This window comes from Mobula hypostoma, chromosome 1 (assembly GCF_963921235.1).
Source record: "Mobula hypostoma chromosome 1, sMobHyp1.1, whole genome shotgun sequence".
Classification (NCBI taxonomy): Eukaryota; Metazoa; Chordata; class Chondrichthyes; order Myliobatiformes; family Myliobatidae; genus Mobula; species Mobula hypostoma.
The window spans coordinates 224977760-225001716 of NC_086097.1; the positions used below are offsets into that span (position 1 = coordinate 224977760).

The following is a 23957-nucleotide window of genomic DNA, read 5'->3' on the forward strand; positions in this document are numbered from 1 at the left end:
ATTGCTCATTGTACATACGGTCTGTGTTCTCATCCACACTAGCTGGAAGAACTTCATATTTGTTGGACAATGCCAGGCTGCTGTTTCTGTCATGCCACTGTCTGAATCCCCACACTTTCCTTATCATCATGTTTTCCTCCTGTTCATTTTGACTAACCAATTCTGCAGTACTTAGTCTAAGGGCTTGACTGTCTTCTTGAATGAAGAATCTTAAGTTCCAGCTCGTTGAGTTCTTCAGACTGCACTGTTACTGCAGGTGTGATTACTATGGATTCCGTCAACTTCAGACACCGCAGTAACAACACGTTGTCTGCCTGCCAGACCCAAATTAAAATATTTAAGTTAATCGATCTGTTAAATGTTGGCATTGTTATCCTTACCTCTCTGAAGTCCCTCACCCACCAAAGTCAACCAGTATGGTTTCCCAAATGTTACTATTCTGTGTTGTCTGACTTAAGTAATTCGTTCTAGGTGATTACCCACACTTGTTTACCACTTTGCATTATTGCAGTTTAAAACTGCAGGTTAGGGGAATTTTTTTAGATTATGAGAACACTCAGCCCTCACTTATTGTCATTTAGAAATGCATGCATGCATGCATTAAGAAATGATACAATGTTCCTCCAGAGTGATATCATAGAAAAAGTGTTATGATAATTGTGGGGGATTTTAACATGCGAGTAGATTGGAAAAATCAGGTCGGCACTGGATCTCAAGAGAGAGAATTTGTAGAATGTCTGCGAGATGGCGTTTTAGAACAGCTTGTTGTTGAGCCCACTAGGGGATCGGCTGTACTGGATTGGGTATTGTGTAATGAACCGGAGGTGATTGGAGAGATTGAGGTGAAGGAACCCTTAGGAGGCAGTGATCATAACATGATTGAGTTCACTGTGAAATTAGAAAAAGAGAAGCCGAAATCTGATGTGTCGGTGTTTCAGTGGAGTAAAGGAAACTACAGTGGCATAAGAGAGGAACTGGCCAAAGTTGACTGGAAAGAGACACTGGCGGGAAAGACAGCAGAGCAGCAGTGGCTGGAGTTTATGCGAGAAATGAGGAATGTGCAAGACAGGTATATTCCAAAAAAGAAGAAATTTTCGAGTGGAAAAAGGATGCAACCGTGGTTGACAAGAGAAGTCAAAGCCAAAGTTAAAGCTAAGGAGAGGGCATACAAGGAAGCAAAAATTAGTGGGAAGTTAGAGGATTGGGAAGTCTTTAAAACCTTACAAAAGGAAACCAAGAAGGTCATTAAGAGAGAAAAGATTAACTATGAAAGGAAACTAGCAAATAATATCAAAGAGGATACTAAAAGCTTTTTCAAGTATATAAAGAGTAAAAGACAGGTGAGAGTAGATATAGGACTGATAGAAAATGATACTGGAGAAATTGAAATGAGAGATGAGGAGATGGCAGAGGAACTGAACAAGTATTTTGCATCAGTCTTCACTGAGGAAGACAGGATACCGGACACTCAAGGGTGGCAGGGAAGAGAAGTGTGCGCAGTCACAATTACGACAGAGAAAGTACTCAGGAAGCTGAATAGGCTAAAGGTCGATAAATCTCCTGGACCAGATGGAAAGCACCCTCGTGTTCTGAAGGAAGTAGCTGTGGAGATTGCGGAGGCATTAGCGATCATCTTTCAAAAGTCGATAGATTCTGGCATGGTTCCGGAGGACTGGAAGATTGCAAATGTCACTCCGCTATTTAAGAAGGGGGCAAGGAAGCAAAAAGGAAATTATAAACCTGTTAGCTTGACGTTGGTGGTTGGGAAGTTGTTGGAGTCGATTGTCAAGGATGAGGTTACAGAGTACCTGGAGGCATATGACAAGATAGGCAGAACTCAGCATGGATTCCTTAAAGGAAAATCCTGCCTGACAAACCTATTACAATTTTTTGAGGAAATTACCAGTAAGCTAGACAAGGGAGATGCAGTGGATGTTTTATATTTGGATTTTCAGAAGGCCTTTGACAAGGTGCCACACATGAGGCTGCTTAACAAGATAAGAGCCCATGGAATTACAGGAAAGTTACATACGTGGATAGAGCGTTGGCTGATTGGTAGGAAACAGAGAGTGGGAATAAAGGGATCTTATTCTGGTTGGCTGCTGGTTACCAGTGGTGTTCCACAGGGATCAGTGTTGGGGCCGCTTCTTTTTACATTGTACATCAACGATTTGGATTATGGAATAGAGGGCTTTGTGGCTAAGTTTGCTGACGATACGAAGATAGGTGGAGGGGCCGGTAGTGCTGAGGAAACGGAGAGTCTGCAGAGAGACTTGGATAGATTGGAAGAATGGGCGGAGAAGTGGCAAATGAAGTACAATGTTGGAAAGTGTATGGTTATGCACTTTGACAGAAAAAATAAACGGGCAGACTATTATTTAAATGGGGAAAGAATTCAAAGTTCTGAGATGCAACGGGACTTGGGAGTCCTCGTACAGGATTCCCTTAAAGTTAACCTCCAGGTTGAGTCGGTAGTGAAGAAGGCGAATGCAATGTTGGCATTCATTTCTAGAGGAATAGAGTATAGGAGCAGGGATGTGATGTTGAGGCTCTATAAGGCACTGGTGAGACCTCCCTTGGAGTACTGTGGGCAGTTTTGGTCTCCTTATTTAAGAAAGGATGTGCTGACGTTGGAGAGGGTACAGAGAAGATTCACTAGAATGATTCCGGGAATGAGAGGGTTAACGTATGAGGAACGTTTGTCCACTCTTGGACTGTATTCCTTGGAGTTTAGAAGAATGAGGGGAGACCTCATAGAAACATTTCGAATGTTAAAAGGCATGGACAGAGTGGATGTGGCAAAGTTGTTTCCCATGATGGGGGAGTCTAGTACGAGAGGACATGACTTCAGGATTGAAGGGCGCCCTTTCAGAACGGAAATGTGAAAACATTTTTTTAGTCAGAGGGTGGTGAATCTATGGAATTTGTTGCCACGGGCAGCAGTGGAGGCCAAGTCATTGGGTGTCTTTAAGGCAGAGATTGGTAGATATCTGAGTAGCCAGGGCATCAAAGGTTATGGTGAGAAGGCGGGGCAGTGGGACTAAATAGGATAAAATGGATCAGCTCATGATAAAATGGCGGAGCAGACTCGATGGGCCGAATGGCCTACTTCTGCTCCTTTGTCTTATGGTCTTATGGTCTAAAAACAGGACAAACCAAAGACTAACACTGATAGAACCACATAATTATAACATATAGTTACAGCAGTGGAAAGCAATACCATAATTTGATGAAGAGCAGACCATGGGCACAGTAAAAAAAAGTCTCAAAGTCCCGATCGACTCCCGAGTCCCTGATAACAGGCGGCAAAAGGGAGAAACTCCCTGCTATAAACCTCCAGGCACCGACAACTGCCGATGCATTGGAAGCACCCAACAACAGCCGACACTGAATCCGTCCATCCGAAAACTTTGAGCCTCAAACCAGCCCCTCCGATACAGACTCCTGAGCACCTTCGACCTCGCCCCGGCCGCCAAAACAAGCTAAGCCGAGGATTCAATAGACAATAGGTGCAGGAGTAGGCTATTCGGCCCTTCAAGCCAGCACCGCCATTCACTGTGATCATGGCTGATCATCCACTATCAGTATCCAGTTCCTACCTTATCCCCATAACCTTTGATTCCACTATCTTTAAGAGCTCTATCCATTTCTTTTTTGAAAGCATCCTGAGACTTGACCTCCACAGCCTTCTGGGGCAGAGCATTCCATATATCCACCACTCTCTGGGTGAAAAAGTTTTTCCTCAACTCCGTTCTAAATGGCCTACCCCTTATTCTTAAACTGTGGCCTCTGGTTCTGGACTCACCCATCAGTGGGAACATGCTTCCTGCCTGCAGCGTGTCCAATCCCTTAATAATCTTATATGTTTCAATAAGATCCCCTCTCAGCCTTTATATGTTTCAATAAGATCCCCTCTCAGCCTTCGGGGCCTTCTCCTCCAGAGATTCCAGACCACACAGTAGCAGCGGCAGCGAAGCGGGCATTTAGAAATTTTTCCGGATGTTCCTCTGTACTCTCACATCTGGCTCCATCAAATCAGAATTGTGCATGGTACCCTACTTGACAGATTACAGATATCATTCACCGGAGTGGCTGTGCGCACTGTGTCGCACCACCATCTTCTCCTCCTCCATTTTAACTGTTAGACTAGTTTTAATTAATCAATTTTAAATCAAAACAAGTAACCCTGTTTGTCACAACCACGGATTTGGCAGTGCAGTAGATACGGCAATTGCGTTTGTGAATTTGCACGTCAGCTAATTATTATTTAATTGAGATAGTATTTAACTCCACACTTGGTGTCGTAGTGCTTGTCCAGACTTGGACAGAGCACAGCAATGCTTCGCTGCCTGTTTGCTTTCGGCTCTCCCTGAGAAATTGGACTGTCGAGTCAACTGACTCTGAAGACTAGCGGTATTCATTTAATGTTTAGATGTTCTTTTCAGCCGCAGTGTAGGCTTTGTTTCCCCTTTGAGAGTTTTAGTTAATGGCCCTATTTGGCCTAGCATTTATTGTTTTATTTTCACTTTAACACTGTTCACATTAAAGTTTGTGAACCATTGACCTCCTTCAGTGTCTCTCACTCTGCACTTGGGCCATATTCAAACCTGGTAACCCTCTTACTCTCCAAAATCCGCTCTCTGAGGATGCTGTACTAAAGCCATGGTGATAAATACTGAGATCCTCCACCCAGGGTGTGTTCTATCCCATTGAGACTCACAGTGCTTGTTTCAACTGTTATTTAACAAGAAAAAAATATTGTTTAATCAGCAGGGCTCTGGTAATATATTGTGATCAGTAAGCTAGGTCCCTGCCTATGTCTGTCCTAATGCCATGAATCATCGTTCCAGAGACGGTGGACTCCAAAGGCCAATGGACTCCTATTTGAATACTGTGTGGTTCTTCTTTTTTACTTCTTAAGGCTATAAAACTAGATGGAATATCAGATAGGAATCTGATTCCAGATTCAGAATCCAGTTTATTATTGACATATGTTATGCAATTTGTTTTGCAGAAGTGGTACAGTGCAGTACACACAAAATACTGCAGGTTACGCTAAGAAGTACTTCATTTTTATAAATAATGTGAAAAAGGAGCTAAATGTAGTGTACATGGACCATTCAGAAATCCGATGGTGGAAGGGAGGAAGTTGTTTCTAAAGTGTTGAGTGTACATCTTCAGGCTCCTGTATCTAGTCCCTGCTGCAAGTAATGAGATGCAAACATGAGGAATACCTCCCCCTCGTACCCCATCCGTTATTTATATATGCACATTCTTTCTCTCACTCCCCTTTTTCTCCCTCTGTCCCTCTCACTATACCCCTTGCCCATCCTCTGGGTTTTCCCCCCTCTCCCTTTTCCTTCTCCCTGGGCCTCCTGTCCCATGATCCTCTCATATCCCCTTTGCCAATCAACTGTCCAGCTCTTGGCTCCATCCCTCCCTCTCCTGTCTTCTCCTATCATTTTGGATCTCCCCCTCCCCCTCCCACTTTCAAATCTCTTACTAGCTGTTCCTTCAGTTAGTCCTGACAAAGGGTCTCGGCCTGAAACGTCAACCGTACCTCTTCCTAGAGATGCTGCCTGGCCTGCTGCGTTCACCAGCAACTTTGATGTGTGTTGCAAGTAATGAGAAGAGGGCATGCCCTGATGGTGAGGATCCTTGATATTGGATGGAGCTTAATGATGTTTCTGACTTGGAAGTCAGAATGCTGCTGTAGATCCAAGTCTGGCTGTGAAAATATTATTGGCAATTATTAAAAGCACAAAATTCATTTTATTGAGCCGAACATCATGAGTGCCGTTTACTTTTTCTGTAGTCAAAGGGCTGATTCTACAACCTAGGAAGATATGTCTTAAGCTTAAGATACAGTTAGTTTTAGTTCTTGCCAATTTCTAATAAAGCTCTCAAAATCAAAACCTGATCCAGAGTGTCCAGTGACTGGCAAACATAGACTATTTGTGGCTGTTGGATATTGAAATGCACCTTTAGTTGTTGCTCTGTAATCTGTTCATTGACCAGACCTTTGCAATGTAATGAGTTAATGAATATTGTCATGATAACGTTTTTGATTGTCATGGGCTCTAGTTTTACTGTATCATCACATTGTTGTTGATAAGGAGGTAATTTTAGAACATAAACCAGTGTAGCACTGGATAAATCTACAATGTTGTGCTGGTCTTGAAGTAGATTTATACTTAATGTTCTCCTATTGTTTATCATCCATATCCTTCCATTCCCTTCAAATTCATGCGTCTATCTCAAAGACTCCACCAAGTTGCCTGCTTCCACTACTACTCCTAGTAGCCTATTCCAGGCATCTTCCATACTCTGCATAAAAAATCTGCCCCTTTCATCACTTTTAAATATTCCCCCTCTAAACTTCAATGCATGTCCTCTTGCGTTTGACATTTTTTATGCTGGAGAGCACATTCTGACTGTCTACCATTGATGCTTTTTATAATGTGAAAAACCTCTCCCTTCAGCCTTTCATCCTTTAAGGGGTATCAACCCAAGTTTAGACTATAAGTTTGTCCAACCTTTACTTGTAGCTCATACTCTCTAACCCAGTGGTCCCCAACCACTGGGCCGCGGACCGGTACCGGGCCACAAAGCATGTGCTACCGGGATGCGAGGAAACGATATGATTTTGCGATATGAGTCAGTTGCATCTTTCCTTATTCCCTGTCATGCACCATTGAGCTTGAACGCACGTGACCTCATTTCCCGTGCGTCATCCATGTCAGAGCAGGAAAGAGGTCAACTCCTGGAGCTTGCAAATGACAACGGGCTGAAAAGTATGTTTGACATAACATCTCTGCCGGCATTCTGGATGCAGGTCAAGGCTAAATATCCTGAGATAGCCACGAAAGCACTGAAAATGTTGCTTCCATTCCCAACATATCTCTGCAATGAATGCAACGGAAACTAAATTGCGGAATAGACTGGACATAAGGAACCCCCTTCGAGTATCACTGTCTCCCATCACCCCTCGATGGGACTGTGTTGTTGCAGGAAAACAAGCCCACGGCTCCCACTGATTCAGCGATATTGGTGTGTTGCAATGATTTTATATGTTCATACAGGGAAAATATGTGCTGTGTGTTTAATATCCAAATGTTACTTAAAATGTTATGATGCTATTGACTTATATAACCATATAACAATTACAGCGCGGAAACAGGCCATCTCTGCCCTTCTAGTCCGTGCCAAACGCTACTCTAACCTAGTCCCACCGATCTGCATTCAGCCCATAACCCTCCATTCCTTTCCTGTCCATACACCTATCCAATTTTTCTTTAAATGATAATATCGAACCTGCCTCTACCACTTCTACTGGAAGTTTGTTCAATACTTACTTCAAGCTCCCCTGTCCTCCCCTGATAATTGACTTATCACTATATTCATCCGAGGAAAATATGCGCTGTGTGTTTAATATTAAATTTGTTAGATAAACCCTTTTCGAAATGAAATTGAGTGTATTAGCCACGTATCACCTATATTCCGGTTGAGATTAACCCCACCCCGAACAGAATCACCAAAAATGATTTGTGGAAAAAATCGGCAGGTGCACGCATGCGCACTGGTGCCCACGCAAGGCTTCATGGTCATCTTAGTCTTTATTAGGTAAACCCAACGTATTTGACTGCTACCTTTGTCTGTTGGCAACCCTACCCCACCCCCCGGTCGGCTGGTCCGCAAGAATATTGTCAATATTAAACCGGTCCGCAGTGCAAAAAAGGTTGGGGACCTCTGCTCTAACCCAGTCAGCAACACAGTAAGCCTCTTTTGCACATATTCCACAGTCTCCACATCCTTCTTCTAACAGGGTGACCAACACCAACCCTGAGACATTAGTCACCTGCAACCATTCTAGGAAGCAAATTTGAAATATCACCCACTGCTTCCTCCTCTATTCTGGTTTATCTTGCATAGCCTGCTCATAGACTGCCAAGTTTCCATCAAACTCAATATATAAGTTTGCTGATGACACAACAATCGTAGGCCGCATCTCGGGTAATGATGAATTTGAGTACAGAGAGGAAATTAAGAACCTGGTGGCATGGTGCGAAGACAATAACCTATACCTCAACGTTAGCAAAATGAAGGAATTGGTTGTTGACTGCAGAAGGAGTTGCAGATTGCACGACCCAATTTACATCGGAGGTGCACAAGTGGAACAGGTCAAAAGCTATAAGTTCCTCGGGGTCAATATCACAAATGACCTGACTTGGTCCAACCAGCAGAGTTCCACTGCCAAGAAGGCCCACCAGCGTCTTTACTTCCTGAGAAAGCTAAAGAAATTTGGCCTGTCCCCTAAAACTTAACTAATTTTTATAGATGCACCGTAGAAAGCATTCTTCTAGGGTGCATCACAACCTGGTATGGAAGTTGTCTTGTTCAAGACCGAAAGAAGCTGCAGAAGATCGTGAACACGGTGCAGCACATCACACAAACCAATCTTCCGTCCGTGGACTCACTTTACACCACACGCTGTCGGAGCAGTGCTGCCAGGATAATCAAGGACACGACCCACCCAGCCAACACACTTTTCGTCCCTCTTCTCTCCAGGAGAAGGCTCAGGAGCTTGAAGACTCGTATGGCCAGATTTGGGAACAGCTTCTTTCCAACTGTGATAAGACCGCTGAACGGATCCTGACCTGGATCTGGGCCGTACCCTCCAAATATCCGGACCTGCCTCTGGGTTTTTTTGCACTTTCTTAGTTCCCATTTTTCTGTTTTCTATTTATGATTTATAATTTAAATTTTTAATATTTACTAATTTTAACTATTTTTAATATTTAATATTTGTAATCCAGGAGTGGGAAGCGCAGAATCAAATATTGCTGTGATGATTGTACGTTCTAGTACCAATTGTTTGGTGACAATAAAGTATAAATTATATATAGTGTATTTGTTATTTTCCCTCTTCACTGTCTCCATTCCTTAGGTTATTTTCCTGGGTGCCTTTCCTTTGACCCATAGTTCAGTATCTCACATGGAACACATGCATGTCTCACAAATAAATAAAAGTTCTTGTCTCTCTCCATCTGCTTGTCACTGATTATTTGTAACATTGTGATCAAATGGTATCTGTCACTTGTGAGTCTAGGCTGTAGGCCTCATGGAGTTATTCACAGAAGGGGAAATGGATGGCATTGTTTCTAAAATGTTCTATGTCCAAACATTCAAGCATGCATATTTTCAATTGGGTAGTGATCAAGATTAGCCAATTATTCCTCCTTGAACTTAGTTGAGTAGTTACCAACTCTATATGCTCTATATGGGAGTTGTCAGTAGAGTTTAGAACATAGAGCATTTGCACATTTTGTGCTGTCTATTTAAGCTACTCTGAGATCAATCGAACACTTCCCTCCTACATTGCCCTCCAATTTCTATCATCAATCGGCCTAGCTAAGAATCTGTTAAATGTCCCTAAAGTATCTGCCTCTACCACCATCCCTGTCAGTGCACTCCATGCACCTATCATTCGTTGTGTACAAAAACGCCTACTTCTGACATCCTCCCCATACTTTCCTCCTGTCATCTCAACATTTTGCCCCCTCATGTTATCCATTTCCACCCTTGGAAAAAGGTATTCGCTGTCCACTCGATCTACGCCTCTTACCATCTTACACACTTCTGCCAAATCACCATTCATCATCCTTTGCTCCAAAGAGAAAAGCCCTAGTTCACTTTACCCTTTCTCATAAAGCATGTTCTCTAATCCAAACAAAATTCTGGCAGGTCTCCTCTGCGCCCTCTCTGAAGCTTCCACATCCTTCCTATAATGTATATGTGATGTCCCACAGAATGTTACAGCTTACTAGTCCTGCGTTCCACAAACTTTCTTTGTGCTGTTTTCAATTTTGGGACTATGCATGATACCAATTTTCAGACTGTATATTTTTAAAAATATTTTAATGGTAGCAGGCACTTCTCTGTGTGATTTAAATGATTATGTTGCTGAGAATCAATTCACAGGGGTGGTTATCTCCCTTCTTGATAGTAACATCTGGGGTGTAAAATTGAAATGACTGTGATCAACCATGCACTTTGTCTTCAAATTGGGAAGCAGAGATCTCTAGGCAGGAGATTATGGTGTCCAAAGGATTGGAAATTAAGTTTTAAAACATTGGGATGGACTGTTGGCAGGTATTACTAGCAGTTCTAATTGTGACTGATGATTGGAATGCAGGATGCAATATGCTTCCTACGCAAGATGAGCCCAGCTGAATGACACCATTGAAACCATTTTCTCCAACTACATTTCTGTCAGTAAGTCTCCTTTTTGACCTACCCATTGCTCTCATGCTGAGATTTTATGATCTTGTTTTGTTTTCCAAGTGACTTATCTAAAAACATTTTGAGTGACAAAATCATTGGTGTTGGACGCTTGGCATTATTTCCAATTGAGAGGTGTAGTGCAGTGTGCTGAAACTCTGACTAAACACCAAGTTAAACCGGAGCCAATGAAGACAGAGTCGTAGTAAGGTTAACCATTTACTGTTCACTCTTTCACATTAACATCGTATGGTGAAAACTGTTGATTAAAAAAAATACAAACATATACAGCGTCTGTTTCATTCTGGAGACCAAGCGCGCTCTCTTCTTTTAGCGAGTGCCTCCAGCTGCCCCGAGTAGCGGGCGAGGGAGTTGCGTCAAACTGCCGCTGGGCCCGAGCCCACCCCGCATTTGAAATTGAAAAGCCGACATGCGCGCCATCCGAACTGCCGCTTCCTTAACAGAAACCGTGTTAATATTTTTACTTCAAGTACTTTCATAGGAATTTACGGTGTTGCTTCTATAATGTTCCTTTGTGGGTAGACACCGAGCTGATAATGATCATGCTGAAGCCTTCTGCCTTCCTGCTATATGTTTCTGCGATGCCAGAGCAAGTTCTGAGGTAGTATGGAAATGGATTACCCTTTACGCTGAACAACTCGAAGAACTCTGGTCTCACTAGTGAGTGGTTGCTCTGGTCATCCAGAATTACATAGGCCTTGATGGCCTTGTCATTGGCTCCCTTAGGGTCTACCTTAGTGAGGCAGATCTTTGAGCACGAACGGCTCGACTGACCTGGACTGCAAACTTCCGTGCAGCTCAAGCAGACAATAGTTGTATCAGAGTGATGCTCTCCCTCCCCGTCATACTCTTGTGGGAGTGGAGGAGCCTTGGCAGATTGCGGTGACGGGCTGGGATGCATGGCTCCATCGTGATTAGTGCTGTTACATTCCGAGCACTTTACGGGGAACGTACACTCTTTAGCGAGGTGGGAGGTAGAGGAACAGCACTTAAAACATATTCTTTTTTCCTTGAGAAGGGCTTTTCTTTCATCAAAGGGTTTGTTTCAAAACATTCTGCATTTTTTGAGGGGATGGGGTTTGTTGTGCAATGGACAATTCATGCAAGGGTCATCGTTGATCGCGGAGACTTCGGTTTTATGCACGGAGACAGGTTTATTAATGACAAAGTTGTTCGAAATGGGTTTGACTGTGTTGGTGTGAGTTGTGCTGCCTTGATTCATGAAGCTAGGGTCGTTTCGCCTCTTTGTCGCCTTGCACACAAACCTACTAAAATACTCAAAGGGAGGGAATCGACCACCATTCTCTTCCTTGTACTCTGAGCCAATAGACACCCATCTTTCCTGCAGCCCAAATGGAAGGCTTGTCCACAATTGGTCCAACTCCGCGTGATGTATCCAGATACGATAGGCCAGTTAAATAGCCGTCTTCTTTAGCACCTTGAATCTCCATGAATAAATCTTCCAGTTCTCGTAATTTAGTGTGGTCCGTGGCTGACACCCTTGGAAAATTGTCCAGCAGTTGAAATAGCGCCCTGTCAATATTTTCAGGGACTGCATAGCAGTCCCGAAGTCTCTCCCATGCTTTGTGTAAGGCTAGCTTGGTGTTGTTGACATACACTGAGTGTATGTGTTTCACCTGTTCACTTGATTCCTTTCCCAGCCATTTAGTCATAAGCCCCAACTCTTGGGTTGCAGTGAGCTGGACTCCACTGGTGGCACCAGTGAATGAGGAGTACAACACACGGTAATTTTCAGGCTTACCATCAAACTGGTACAGTCCTGAATTGACTAGGTCTCATCGCGCTAAATACTGTGCCAAGGGTTCTGCTGCAGGTGGCGTGCTAGCTGAGGGAATATGTAGGGGAACATATGACTGAGTGTGTACATTCATGATGTGATTTGATGTTCTGACTTCAGCCTTTGTCTCTGATCTCGCCAGATCTGGTAAGTTTGGTGTCGGGAAGTATTCGTAGTCAGCCTCATACTTGAGTTTGTGGCAAGGTTGCAATTGTGAGTTGTCGTCCCCAGGTGGACGCAATGCAACAAAGCTTCCCTGTGATTTCACAGATGGGATGGGTTGCCAACAGGCAAGTATGGAGAGGGAGAATGAATCTGCAGGTCAATTTGAGATTGGACATATTCACCTTGGCAGCTTTTGCTTTAGCTCTTGCGAGGGCAGCCGCACTTGTCGACGTCCTACTGCTCTTGGCGCTGGATGCAGGCGACTTGATGCTTGATCGCGAAGCCATCGTACCACTTGTCGAAACAGCTAATGATTTTGCCTTTTCACTGTAGTGTTCTCGTGCAGTGTGTTGAAACTCTGACTAAACACCAAGTTAAACCTGAGCCAATGAAGACAGAGTCATTGTAAGGTTAACCATTTACTGTTCACTCTTCCACATTAACATCGTATGGTGAAAACTGTTGATAAAAAAATACAAACATATACAGCGTCTGTTTCATTCTGGAGACCACACGCGCTCTCTTCTTTTAGCGAGAGTCTCCAGCCGCCCCGAGTAGCGGGTGGGGGGGGGGTCGCATCAAACCGCCGCCGGGCCCAAGCCCACCCCGCGTTTGAAATTGAAAAGCCGACACGCGCGCCACCTGAACCGCCGCTTTCTTAACAGAAACCGCGTTAATGTTTTTACTTCAAATACTTTCATAGGAACTTACGGTGTTGCTTCTATAATGTTTCTTTGTGGGTAGAAACGGAGCTCTTCACGATCATGCTGCTCGCATGGCACCCACCTTTACACCTTCCCGAATCAGAGGTTACACATAAGATGCGGCGAAACCGGAGGTGACGTCATCACATGCCGCGATATACCATAGACAATGAATTTACCTTTGTTATACTGTAACTTAATTATCAACCTTTAACTAGAAAATAGTTACAAACAAATCATTTAAAATGTAGACCCAACAAAGTCAAACAAATGCCTGAAGGGCAACACAAGAGGTATTGTCAACATATTTTATATTTATAGTTCCAACATGCTTGCAATGAGATTTTGCAACACACCTGGCAGGAGTTGGAAATGTGTTTCAACTTGGCATCCTGCTTGGGAATCAGGGAAATCAGAGGGCTCACCTGAACCAACTTGTGTCTCTTAACTGGTCAAAGTGAAGAACTGCAAATGGATGGAAAGAATCTTCAATATTAGAATACTTAATCCAATGTCGAATCATGTATGGAAAGTGATGTAGCAAGAGGCAAAGAAAGATGGGATTAGGAAATAGAGATCAATGAGTTAGCAAGGAAAAGTAAATAACATAAAAAAAAACTCTGAGGTAAAGTAAACTTTCAATGTCAGAGAGTTTGTTTGATTGTAATTAAGGTTTGTGAAACTATTATGATGAATGAAATGGATTACTTTTATTGGCCTATTGTGGGTAGGTATTGCAACTTCATACTCTTCATATACTTGAATTCCAAGTCTCTCAACAAAGCTGTTACAGATCAACTCAGACAGCAAATTCCTGATTTCCACTTTTGCCATCACACACATAGCAGCCAGGACCTACTGTCTGATTTACTTATTAATTGTGGGTAAATTGTGAAATGGATGACTATCGTACAAAATCTACCACATAGTGTATTCCTTGAAATATGGTTACATATGGATTTTCCAGTATCATGAATCATAGTCATAGAAAAGTACAACACAGAAACAGGCCCTTCAGCCCATCTAGTCTGTGGCAAACCATTTAAACTGCCTTCTCCCATCGACCTGCACCAGAACCTTAGCCCTCCATACCCTTACCATCCATATACCTACCCAAACTTCTCTTAAACATTGCAATTAATCTTGCATGCCTCACTTGCGTTGGCAGCTCCTTCCACACTCTCCTGTCCATCTGAAGAAGTTTCCCCTCATGATCCCCTTAAACTTTTCACCTTTCACCCGTAACCTATGAGCTCTAGTTATAGTCCTACCAACCTCAGTGGGAGGAGCCTGTTTGCATTTGCCCTACCTATATCCCTCATAATTTTATATCCCTCTATCAAATCTCCTCTCAGTCTTCTATGTTCCAAGGAATAAAGTGCTAACCTATTCAATCTTTTCTTATAACTCAGGTCCTCCAGTCCCATCAATGTCCCTGTAAATTTTCTCTGCACTCTTTCACTCTTACTTACATCTTTCCTGTAGGTAGGTGACCAAAACTGCACACAATACTCACCAATACCTTATACAACTTCAACAAAATATCCCATCTCCTATAGTCATTAGTTTGATTTATGAAAGCCAACGTGTCAAAAGCTTTCTTAATGACCTCACAGTTGTTGCACTAAAGTCCACCTGCCATTTTTCCAGCTGGTCCAAATCCCGCTCAAGGGATGATAGTCTTCCTCGCTGTCCACTGCACCCGTAATCTTGGTGTCATCCGCAAATTCACTGATCAATTAACCATATTATCATCCAGGTTAATATAGATGACAAACGACAAATGGAGCCAGCACTGATCCCTCTTGCACTTCACTAGTTACATGCTTCCAGTCAGAGAAGCAACCATCTACTTTCACTCTGTGGCCTCTTCCACAGAGCCAATGCCTAATCCAATTGACTACCTCATATAGAATACTGAATGACTGAAACTTCTTGACCAACCTCCCATGCGTAACCTTGTTAAATGCCTTATTGAAGTCCATAGGCAACATCCACTGCCTTGTCTTCATCAACTTTCCTAGTAACTTCCTTGAAAAACTCCATAAGATTGGTTAGATATGATTTACTACGCACAAAGCCATGCTGACTATCCTTAATCAGTCCATGTCTAACCAAATATCCAGTCCCTCAGAATAACTTCCAATAACCTTACCACTGCTGTCAGGCTCGCTAGCCTATAGTTTACTGATTTATTTTTAGAGCCTTTCTTAAAAGCAGAACAACATTGGCTATCCAGTTCTCTGGAGCCTCATCTGTCACTAAGGATGATTTAAATATCTCTGCTAGGGTCGTGGCAATTTCTGCGCTTGCCTCCTGCGGAGTCCGAGGGTACACCTTGTCAGGCCCTGGGGATTTCAAAGGTTCAAAGGTCTAATTTAATATCAGAGAAATGTATACAATATACATCCTGAAATGCTTTTTCTTTGCAAACGGAGGAGTGCCCCAAAGAATGAATGACAGTTGAATGTAAGAAGCCCAAAGTCCCCCCCAGCTCCCCTCCCTCCTGTGCGTAGGTGGCAGCAAGCAACGATCCCCCGTCCCCCACCAGCAAAAAAAAAACATCAGCACCCACCACCGAGCACTCAAGCGTGAGCAAGGCAATAGTAAAGATACAGACTTGCAGTTACCCCAAAGACTTCACATTTCACCTGGCTCTCTCGACACAGCACAGGCTCGCGCTCTCTCGCTCTCTCTCTCCCTAATAAGGGAGAAGGAGGTGTCTCCATTTTCCCAGCAAGCAGGATGATATAACAAACAACTCGCTGGTTTACGATGTTAAAAGTCCATTACATCACTTTTTCCGAGCTCTGTTTCCAAAGATCTCAAAGATCCTGAGTCTTTGGGCACATAGCAGTACAAGCATAGATTTTCCGACTTCCCTGATGACCCATGGGTCTCCTGCTGTGACACTGACCCTCGATCCGCCCGTCACCAGAGCCCTGAGATCTTAGGCTTCCAAATCTGAGCCAGACTCTCAGGCCGAACCCTTGGCATGCCTAACAATGGCCAGTCCTGAAACCCCGAGAACTGGTCCCATTCCTGCAAAGAACTGAAGTTAGCGTGTAACTCCAGGTCAGGGTCTTCAAAAGAACCCTGAAAGGGAAAAATAAAGATAATAAAGATGGAAATAGAGCTGTTTCCAAAGATGCAAGTAAAGGAGTCGCCGCCTAGTGCCATCTTAACTTCCACCCTATTTATCCACTCTATCCTTCCTAATTTGCCTCAAGACAGCAAACACCTCCTCCTATGTAATCTGTATCAGGTCCATGAAGTTGATGTCACTTTGCTTCACTTCTATAGACTCTGTGTCCATATCCTGAGCAAATACGGATACAAAAAAAAGAATAATTTTAGATCTCCCCCATCTCTTTTGGCGCTACCCATGGATTACCATTTTGATCTTCCAGAAAATCAATTTTGTCTCTTGCAATCCTTTTGCTCTTAACGTATCTGTAGAATCCCTAAGGATTCTCCTTTATCTTGTGTACTAGATCAACTTCATGCCTTCTTTTAGCCCTCCTGATTTCTTTCTTAAGTGTCTTCTTGTATTTCATAAGCACCTCATTTTTTCTTACCTGCCCCATACCTGCAGTCCACCTTTTTTTCTTAACCAGGGCCTCAATGTTTCTTGAAAATCAAGGTTCACTACACCTGTTATCATTGCCTTTTATTCTGACAGGCATATACAAGCTTGGTACTCTTAAAATATCACTTTTGAAGGCCTCCCACTTACTAAGTACACCATTAGCAGAAAACAGCTTGTCCCAATCCACAATTGCCAGATCCTTTTTGATACTATCAAAATTGCTTTCGCCAATTTACTATCTCAGCCCACAGTCCAAAGCTTTCTTTTTGCGTATTTACTCTGAAACTAATGGCATGGTGCTCACTTGATGCGAAGTGTTCCCCTACACAAATATCTGTCAACTGTCCTGTCTCATTCATAATAGCAGATCAAGTATTGCACACTCTCTCATTGTGACTTCTATATTGATTAAGGATATCTGATCAAACGAGAAGGTACATCAATGCCTACATAATGTACACCAATGCACGGTAGAGAAAGCATTTGAAATGTGTATGCGCCAATCATGATGCTAATCCAAATTAATCACATCTGCTGCACATGTTTGATATCCCTCCATTCCCTCCCTTTCCAAGTGGCCTCTTAATCTGACTCCGGAAAAGATCGATAATTGGTTGCTTTGCCCATTGAGTTGCTGCTGAGGCTACTGAGAACTGGAAGCCTTTTTGCTGGAGGCCTTCATGGATTAGGTAGCATATTTCAGCTAGATTCTTTTCTATTCCCATGATTCCCTCAGTGCAGCTGCTTATTCGGGGTTTAGTGACTCACTTTATTACCTATAGTGTTTATTCTGTGAGTTGTCTGTCTTCTCTGGCCTTTAACCTCCTGGGCTGTGTTCTCTTCTTGTAACTGTTTTACCGCCAATGGCCTTTGTACTTGTTCCAGAATACTCCTTTAACCTGGTTAAATATAGGTGTGACCATCAGTTCAATACTCTTTCTGCCTTTATAGTGATAGTCACCATCTTCTTTAAACTGTGTTTTTCCTGGCTGACATTTAATAATCTATTGTCATATGTTCCCCTCTTTACCCCAAATGTGTTTCAAAGAGAAACAATTCTCACAGTGAAGACAAATAGACTATATGGCCCACATTTATCCACATTGGCATTGCAGCACAGAAAGTATAATCTAAAAAATGACACAACTGATTTTTATTCAAGTAGTAAGTTTGATTCAAGAAGATATGAAGATTATATCTGAGCATGACAGAGTGGGGTACTCTTTTAGGAATTTATTTTTTTATGAATGTAACCTTGTAGATAAGACAAGATTTTTTTTTATCAGAATAACAGTTGCTTTTAAAATTATTGGATGAGGCAGAACACAGAATGTTGAACAAATGTAGGTTTAATCGTTGAAGAGATAAGATATATGAAACTTTCCTGGTTCTATTTCATGGTGTAATGCAAAATCTGATAAGACATGTTAGATTGTGCCTGTTATCAATGTTTTCTGAAGAAAGCATTTTTCACTATCTTCAATACAAGCTGTACAAAGTACTTTATAGTTCTTCATTTGGAGTTATGTTTACCTTCCAAGTTCAGCAGACTGAGCAATATTGTGATACCCAGCATTCAATAAAAAAATGAACTTGTAGTTTCTGGCATTATTATTTTACCTTTAAATTCTATTTTAATAATAGTCTATTAATGTAGAAGTGAGTGTAGCTTTTGAGTGAACCCCAGCTAGCAAGAATTGACAGTCATAATTGTTTTGTTCCTGATTGTGGACAATCTATGTCAATATGCTTTATGTTGGTAAGATGCAAAGAAAACAACATGCAGTTTAAATTTTATGAAGTTAAAATTGAGATGGTGCCATTACCACAAAATAAACATCATGTGCTTTATAACAATAATTTAGTAATCAAAGTATCCCTGCTTTAGAACACCTTGAGTTTCTTCAAGTTCATTGTATTGTAGAAAAATATTTCAGTATTTTCTTTTACCTTTCTTTCTCTTTTTAACTCTCTATGTCCTGGTAGGCTGCAAGTAAACCCATCCATTAGATTGATGTTTACCAAACAGCTAAAAAGATACGATAAGAGAAGATGGTATACACCACTTTAACTTTACAGAGAGAATATTTGTCTGCCTCATTTTGTTTCCTAATTTAAGTGTCAATATTTGTGCTATGTCCTTGCAAAGTTCAGTAGGTCAAGCAGCTAGTAGGTCCTGTGCACTTGAACCTTATAAATATTTTCACTTTGGCCATATTTTGCATTTAAATATAACAAATATTATAAATTAAAATCCTCTTTTGAAGTGTCTAATGTAATTAGAAAGTCAGTAGCTATTGCTGACTTTCAATATCGAATGATAGTCACTAAAAAAAAGTTCCATAAACATCATAACCTCATTTAGATAGACTTGGTCAAGAAGCCGCTATTAGCATAACTGTGCAGAATGAGTGCGTAAATTCAAGGACTCCTCCCATTCCATTGCATAAAAGTTATACAAGCAGATCACGTAGTTTGTTGTAGACAGCATTTCAAAATTGTGAATATGCATCAGACAATCTAGTGGATGATCCTGTTGGATAGTGGGACTGCTAAGAGAGAGCTCTATGTACAATCATAATGAAGCTGTCTGGATCGTTTTTGGATATGGACATGGCAAATTATAGTGAGGCTTTGGATTCATCTTATGCTACTTTGGAGTTTGAAAATATGCAGTTGCTGTACAGTGCCCAAGGTAAGTTATAGGAGTTGATTGATGCTACGTTACTTGGGTATGAAGATCAACAGACTGATGTAAAGTTTTTTTAAAAAAAGGAAGCAAGTTATATAAAGGATTGAAAAATTAAAGAAACTTTATGACTAGCAAGTAATGGTAGCTATGTTTCACTTTTAATGAATGAGCACATTTAGTAATGTTGTGACTCTAGGTGCATTTTTAAATAATATGCCACTAATTTTCAGAAAGTCGATTAGAGTCAGAAGATTAAAGCCTGTTCCATTTATCTGTCTATTCATTTTAGTCTTTCAACAGCAGCAGAAAAAAAACAGGTTAATACATATTTCTGAGTCAAAACTTGATTCATTTTCTGAAGTCATTAACTGTCGTTAGAGCAGACCCATTTTACATTCTTTGTAAGATGAAACAGTATATTTTTTCCACAGCTTAAGCCTTCCTTTTGGACTTGATGAAAAGTGAAAGGTAATAGAGCCCAGTGACCTAATGTTAACTAATTAATAAACTCATCATTTTCTCTCTTCATTGATTATCTAACTGACATAAAATAGTAACTACTTTTTTTTACTGATTAAGTACAGGATTATCTTTGCCTGTGTATGTACATTAACATTGATTTCAGATCATTGGTGATATATAGGCTTGTGTAATGTAAGTGACAAATTGACTGGTGGTAATAGTAGCAAATGCCAACTTAGTGCTTTTGCTTGAAATCTGTCAGTTAACCTAAAGTAATGCTTTGATATTTGAATGGAAGGGACTGAGTTGAAGTTAAGAATAATTAAATTCTGCAAACTTTTCCTAATTTCAAAGGAGAAATTCTATAAATTCTAGATTGTGATCCACATGATATTGTAGTCCTGCAACATTAGATGTTGTTCTATGCTTGATATTATATTGTTTAAGAGGAATTATTTGTTGGCAAATATACAGTACTTGTCATTTAAGAAATCATTTATGGTTACTTGTTAGAAGACAGCAGATAATTTTGTAACTGTGCCAATGCCAGTCTTAATCATTTCCATTTGAAAGCATGCTTGGAGTTCTACCTTTGCCCCTTTTGATTATCACAACTGAAAGGCAAAGCGCATGCCTCCTATTTAGCTTTGTATTAAATTACAAATTATATTTTATTATCTCTTTTGATTTCTCCATCCCTAAATCCCCATGCAATTTGCCTAAATTGAATTACTGCAAAATGATACAATTTTATCTAAATACATTGATTTCTGAAAGAGGTTTGCTCTTGCACATTTTGATGTGTTTCATTACATATAGTTGCCTATGTGATCAAAGAATAACTGAGAGCAAAATTAATGTCCAAGGGAATCCTTTTGTTTCTGAGAATACAAAGAGGCTCATCAAAATAATAAAGGCATTTGATAACTCAGTTTGTACTGTAAAGTGGCAGCACACACTAATTGAAATGGGAAAAGAGGATGACGGGTGTCTGTTAGCAAGCTTTTTCATAGCTTTGTAAATATGCTGCTTGCTAAGTATAGCTGGATTGATCGTTTATTCCTTCTTTCCTCAGATACTTCTCCATCAGCGACAAACACAATGAATACATCAGACAGTGGAATAAACTCTCTGTGTGCAATCTGTGGGGACCGAGCCACAGGCAAACACTATGGTGCCTCCAGTTGTGATGGATGCAAGGGTTTCTTCAGGCGAAGCATAAGGAAGAGCCATGTGTACTCGTGCAGGTATAGACCTCCAATCTCGTGCTAGTGCTGCATCGACACTGCCAATTGACCCGGAGTAATATACGGACAGATCTTCTGATTGAATCTTAGTTCTTAAATAAGCTTGACGAGTGCTGGGAAGGTAGGAATTATCAGGAGAGGAACCCATCTTCAGAGTGATTATTAATTTATGGACAGTGTTTTGCTCAGATTAGTTTTTACAGTGTGAAGATGTTGGGGTGGAAAGTTATTTTTGGACAGTGATACTACATTGCTATTAATGTATTAGTTGCCTGATGTACAATACACTGTCTTGTCCTGCTACTGAGTCTACCCACTCCTGTCTGAAACAGAACCAGTATGTTTTCAGCCTTGTTGTAGCATCATTAAATGAGTTTTGAATCACAAATTCATCTAATAATACTTCTGTAACATTGCAAACTTCCTCCCTGCTTCAGTACATCTTCTGATGAAACCTTTACTTGAACTTTGTTACACCTACACTGGCCCACTCCAATTCTCCTACCTGCCCCTTGATGATCTACTTACAACTCTTGTCCCGATCCTAACTTTACCAAGTTCCATTCTTTCTTCACTTTATTGTATGTCTCATGATCTATGTTAACTTCATTTAAGAAATATCTTGATATAAAAATTCTGTATCTTGTTTTCAACCTATCCTTCTGAAGTCTGTGAATTCCTCCAGCCTTAAAACTCTTCAGGGAAATCAATACTTCTCATGTACTTGCCTCTTAATTATCGTTGAGTTTAATCAAACTGGCACTGGTAATCTGCCTTCAATTTCCAAAGTACTCATTTCAAGAATTACCCTTTTACTCACCCTTTTAGTCACTTTAACTCTCTTCACTCACTTGAAACCTATGTATTTGACCAAATACATGGGCAGTTTTGGTCTCCTTATTTAAGAAAGGATGTGCTGACTTTGGAGAGGGTACAGAGAAGATTCACTAGAATGATTCTGGGAATGAGAGGGTTAACATATGAGGAACGTTTGTCTGCTCTTGGACTGTATCCCTTGGAGTTTAGAAGAATGAGGGGAGACCTCATAGAAACATTTCGAATGTTAAAGTGCATGGACAGAGTGGATGTGGCAAAGTTGTTTCCCATGATGGGCGAGTCTAGTACGAGAGGGCATGACTTAAGGATTGAAGGGCGCCCATTCAGAACAGAAATGCGAAGAAATTTTTTTAGTCAGAGGGTGGTGAATCTATGGAATTTGTTGCCACGGGCAGCAGTGGAGGCCAAGTCATTGGGTGTATTTAAGGCAGAGATTGATAGGTATCTGAGTAGCCAGGGCATCAAAGGTTATGGTGAGAAGGCGGGGGAGTGGGACTAAATAGGCGAATGGATCAGCTCATGATAAAATGGCGCAGCAGACTCGATGGGCCGATTAGCCTACTTCTGCTTTGTCTTATGGTTTTATGATCAAAGCTTTGGTCATCTGCCCTGGTACCTCTTTATGTAGGGTGGAATCGTTTGCTGTTTGTTAATGTTTCCATGTGTTGCTTGTAACTTTTTGGATGCTCAAAGTTCTATATAAATGAAAGTCCATGTCATTCTTCATGCAACAGCACCTTCTGAATAGTCTTGTTTTATTCCCCATGAAAATTTCAGGCTTCTGCATGAATGCTCCAATGTTGGACACCCCATGGTGTCCAGTGACAGAGTGTGAAACCAGCTGCAGTTCCCCAGCATTTACACTGGGGAGCCTGCCAGTTGGAGCCGTGCCAGACTGAACCTGCCACAGGTTCATACATTTCAATGGAAAAGAGTAACTACAAAGTAGAAGAGCTTTTTAACTTTTTTTCTTGAAGTACACTTGCAAAAACATTTTTGCACATTTTATATTTCTGTTGTTTTTAAGCTTTTTAAGAGTTTGACTTTTGTCTTAATCTTAATGAGTTAAGATATTTATTCTTGCACTAGTTCTTTCACATTGCTTTGGATGTTATAGATTTTGAGGTATGTCTTCCCTGAAGAAGTTTAAATCACCTCTTTGATGGAAGTTCAGTGAGAACTTCTCTCACTGCTTCCCCTGTGTTCTGTGTGATTCTCTAAGTCTTCAATCATATGCTCAGTCACTCATTCCTCACCTATCACCTGCAAGCTTTTGAATCCCAATGATATCTATTGTTTAGCTTAGCCAACTAGTAAAAGTATTCCCATGAATGAAAATCAAAAAAAGAAAATCTGTAGAAGGAAGAAATCTAAAATGTCAAAAGAGAAATAGTCAATGTTTTGGATATGCAACCTTTTATCAGAACTGATAAAGAGAAAATCACGAATTAACTTTCAGTAGAAAGAAGGTGAGGGGCAGGTGAATGGAGCAAAGGGAATGTCTGTGATAGGATGGGTAGAAATGACTTAATTAAAGCAGTTCCAGGCACTTTAAGTTTATGGTCTGCATAATGTGTTGTTAATGGTAAGGTTGCGAGACCTCCTCAGCTGGCCAGACTTCTACAAGTGGTAAGAAAGACTGAGGAAATGTGGTACTAAAACAGATAACTGAAAATGCTGGAAAAATTCAGCACGTCAGGCATATTCTATAGAAAAAGGTACAGTTAATGCTTCAAATGATGGACCATTCATCAGGCTGGAGAAAGGGAAAAAGCAAGTTAGTCTTGGTTTCAGAGAATTGTGTGTGTGTTGGTGGGGGTGGTTAGTTGTGGTGTAACAAAGGGAATATCTCTGATTGGACGATGGATCACATTAAGACGCTAGGCCTGCATAAGTTGTTGCTAATGTAGTTCTGGCTTCCTGGAGCATTTCCAGCTGTTCTGAGATGGTGCTCAGTCTTGTGACAATATTGCTACTGGCTAAGTCCTTTCACTACACAGGGTCCTGCCACTTAGGATTGGAAAGGTATTGGCAGCAAATTCCAGTCCAGAATTTCTTAAAGTAAATAATTCTGCCATTCCAATAGCAACAGATCGATGATATGTGTTATTCTTGAACAAAGAAAATGTAGGTATAAATTTTAGGTTTAATCTTGTAGGGA

The 23957-nt window shown here is 41.2% G+C and overlaps 1 protein-coding gene across 7 annotated transcripts in view; it reads left to right on the top strand.

The window, feature by feature from the left end:
- LOC134355428 (hepatocyte nuclear factor 4-gamma-like) overlaps positions 1-23957 on the top strand; it is a 179799-nt gene that overhangs the window by 106873 nt on the left and 48969 nt on the right. For 2 of the 7 annotated variants that reach the window (XM_063065340.1, XM_063065319.1), the window contains one exon: positions 20788-20959. In XM_063065340.1, coding sequence (XP_062921410.1) covers positions 20814-20959 — 146 coding nt within the window. In that variant the 5' untranslated portion in view covers positions 20788-20813. Of the gene's footprint in view, positions 1-19009; positions 19254-19681; positions 19719-20787; positions 20960-23957 lie in introns of those variants that run through there. The other 5 variants (XM_063065329.1, XM_063065296.1, XM_063065310.1 and 2 more) reach the window with 5 other exon arrangements.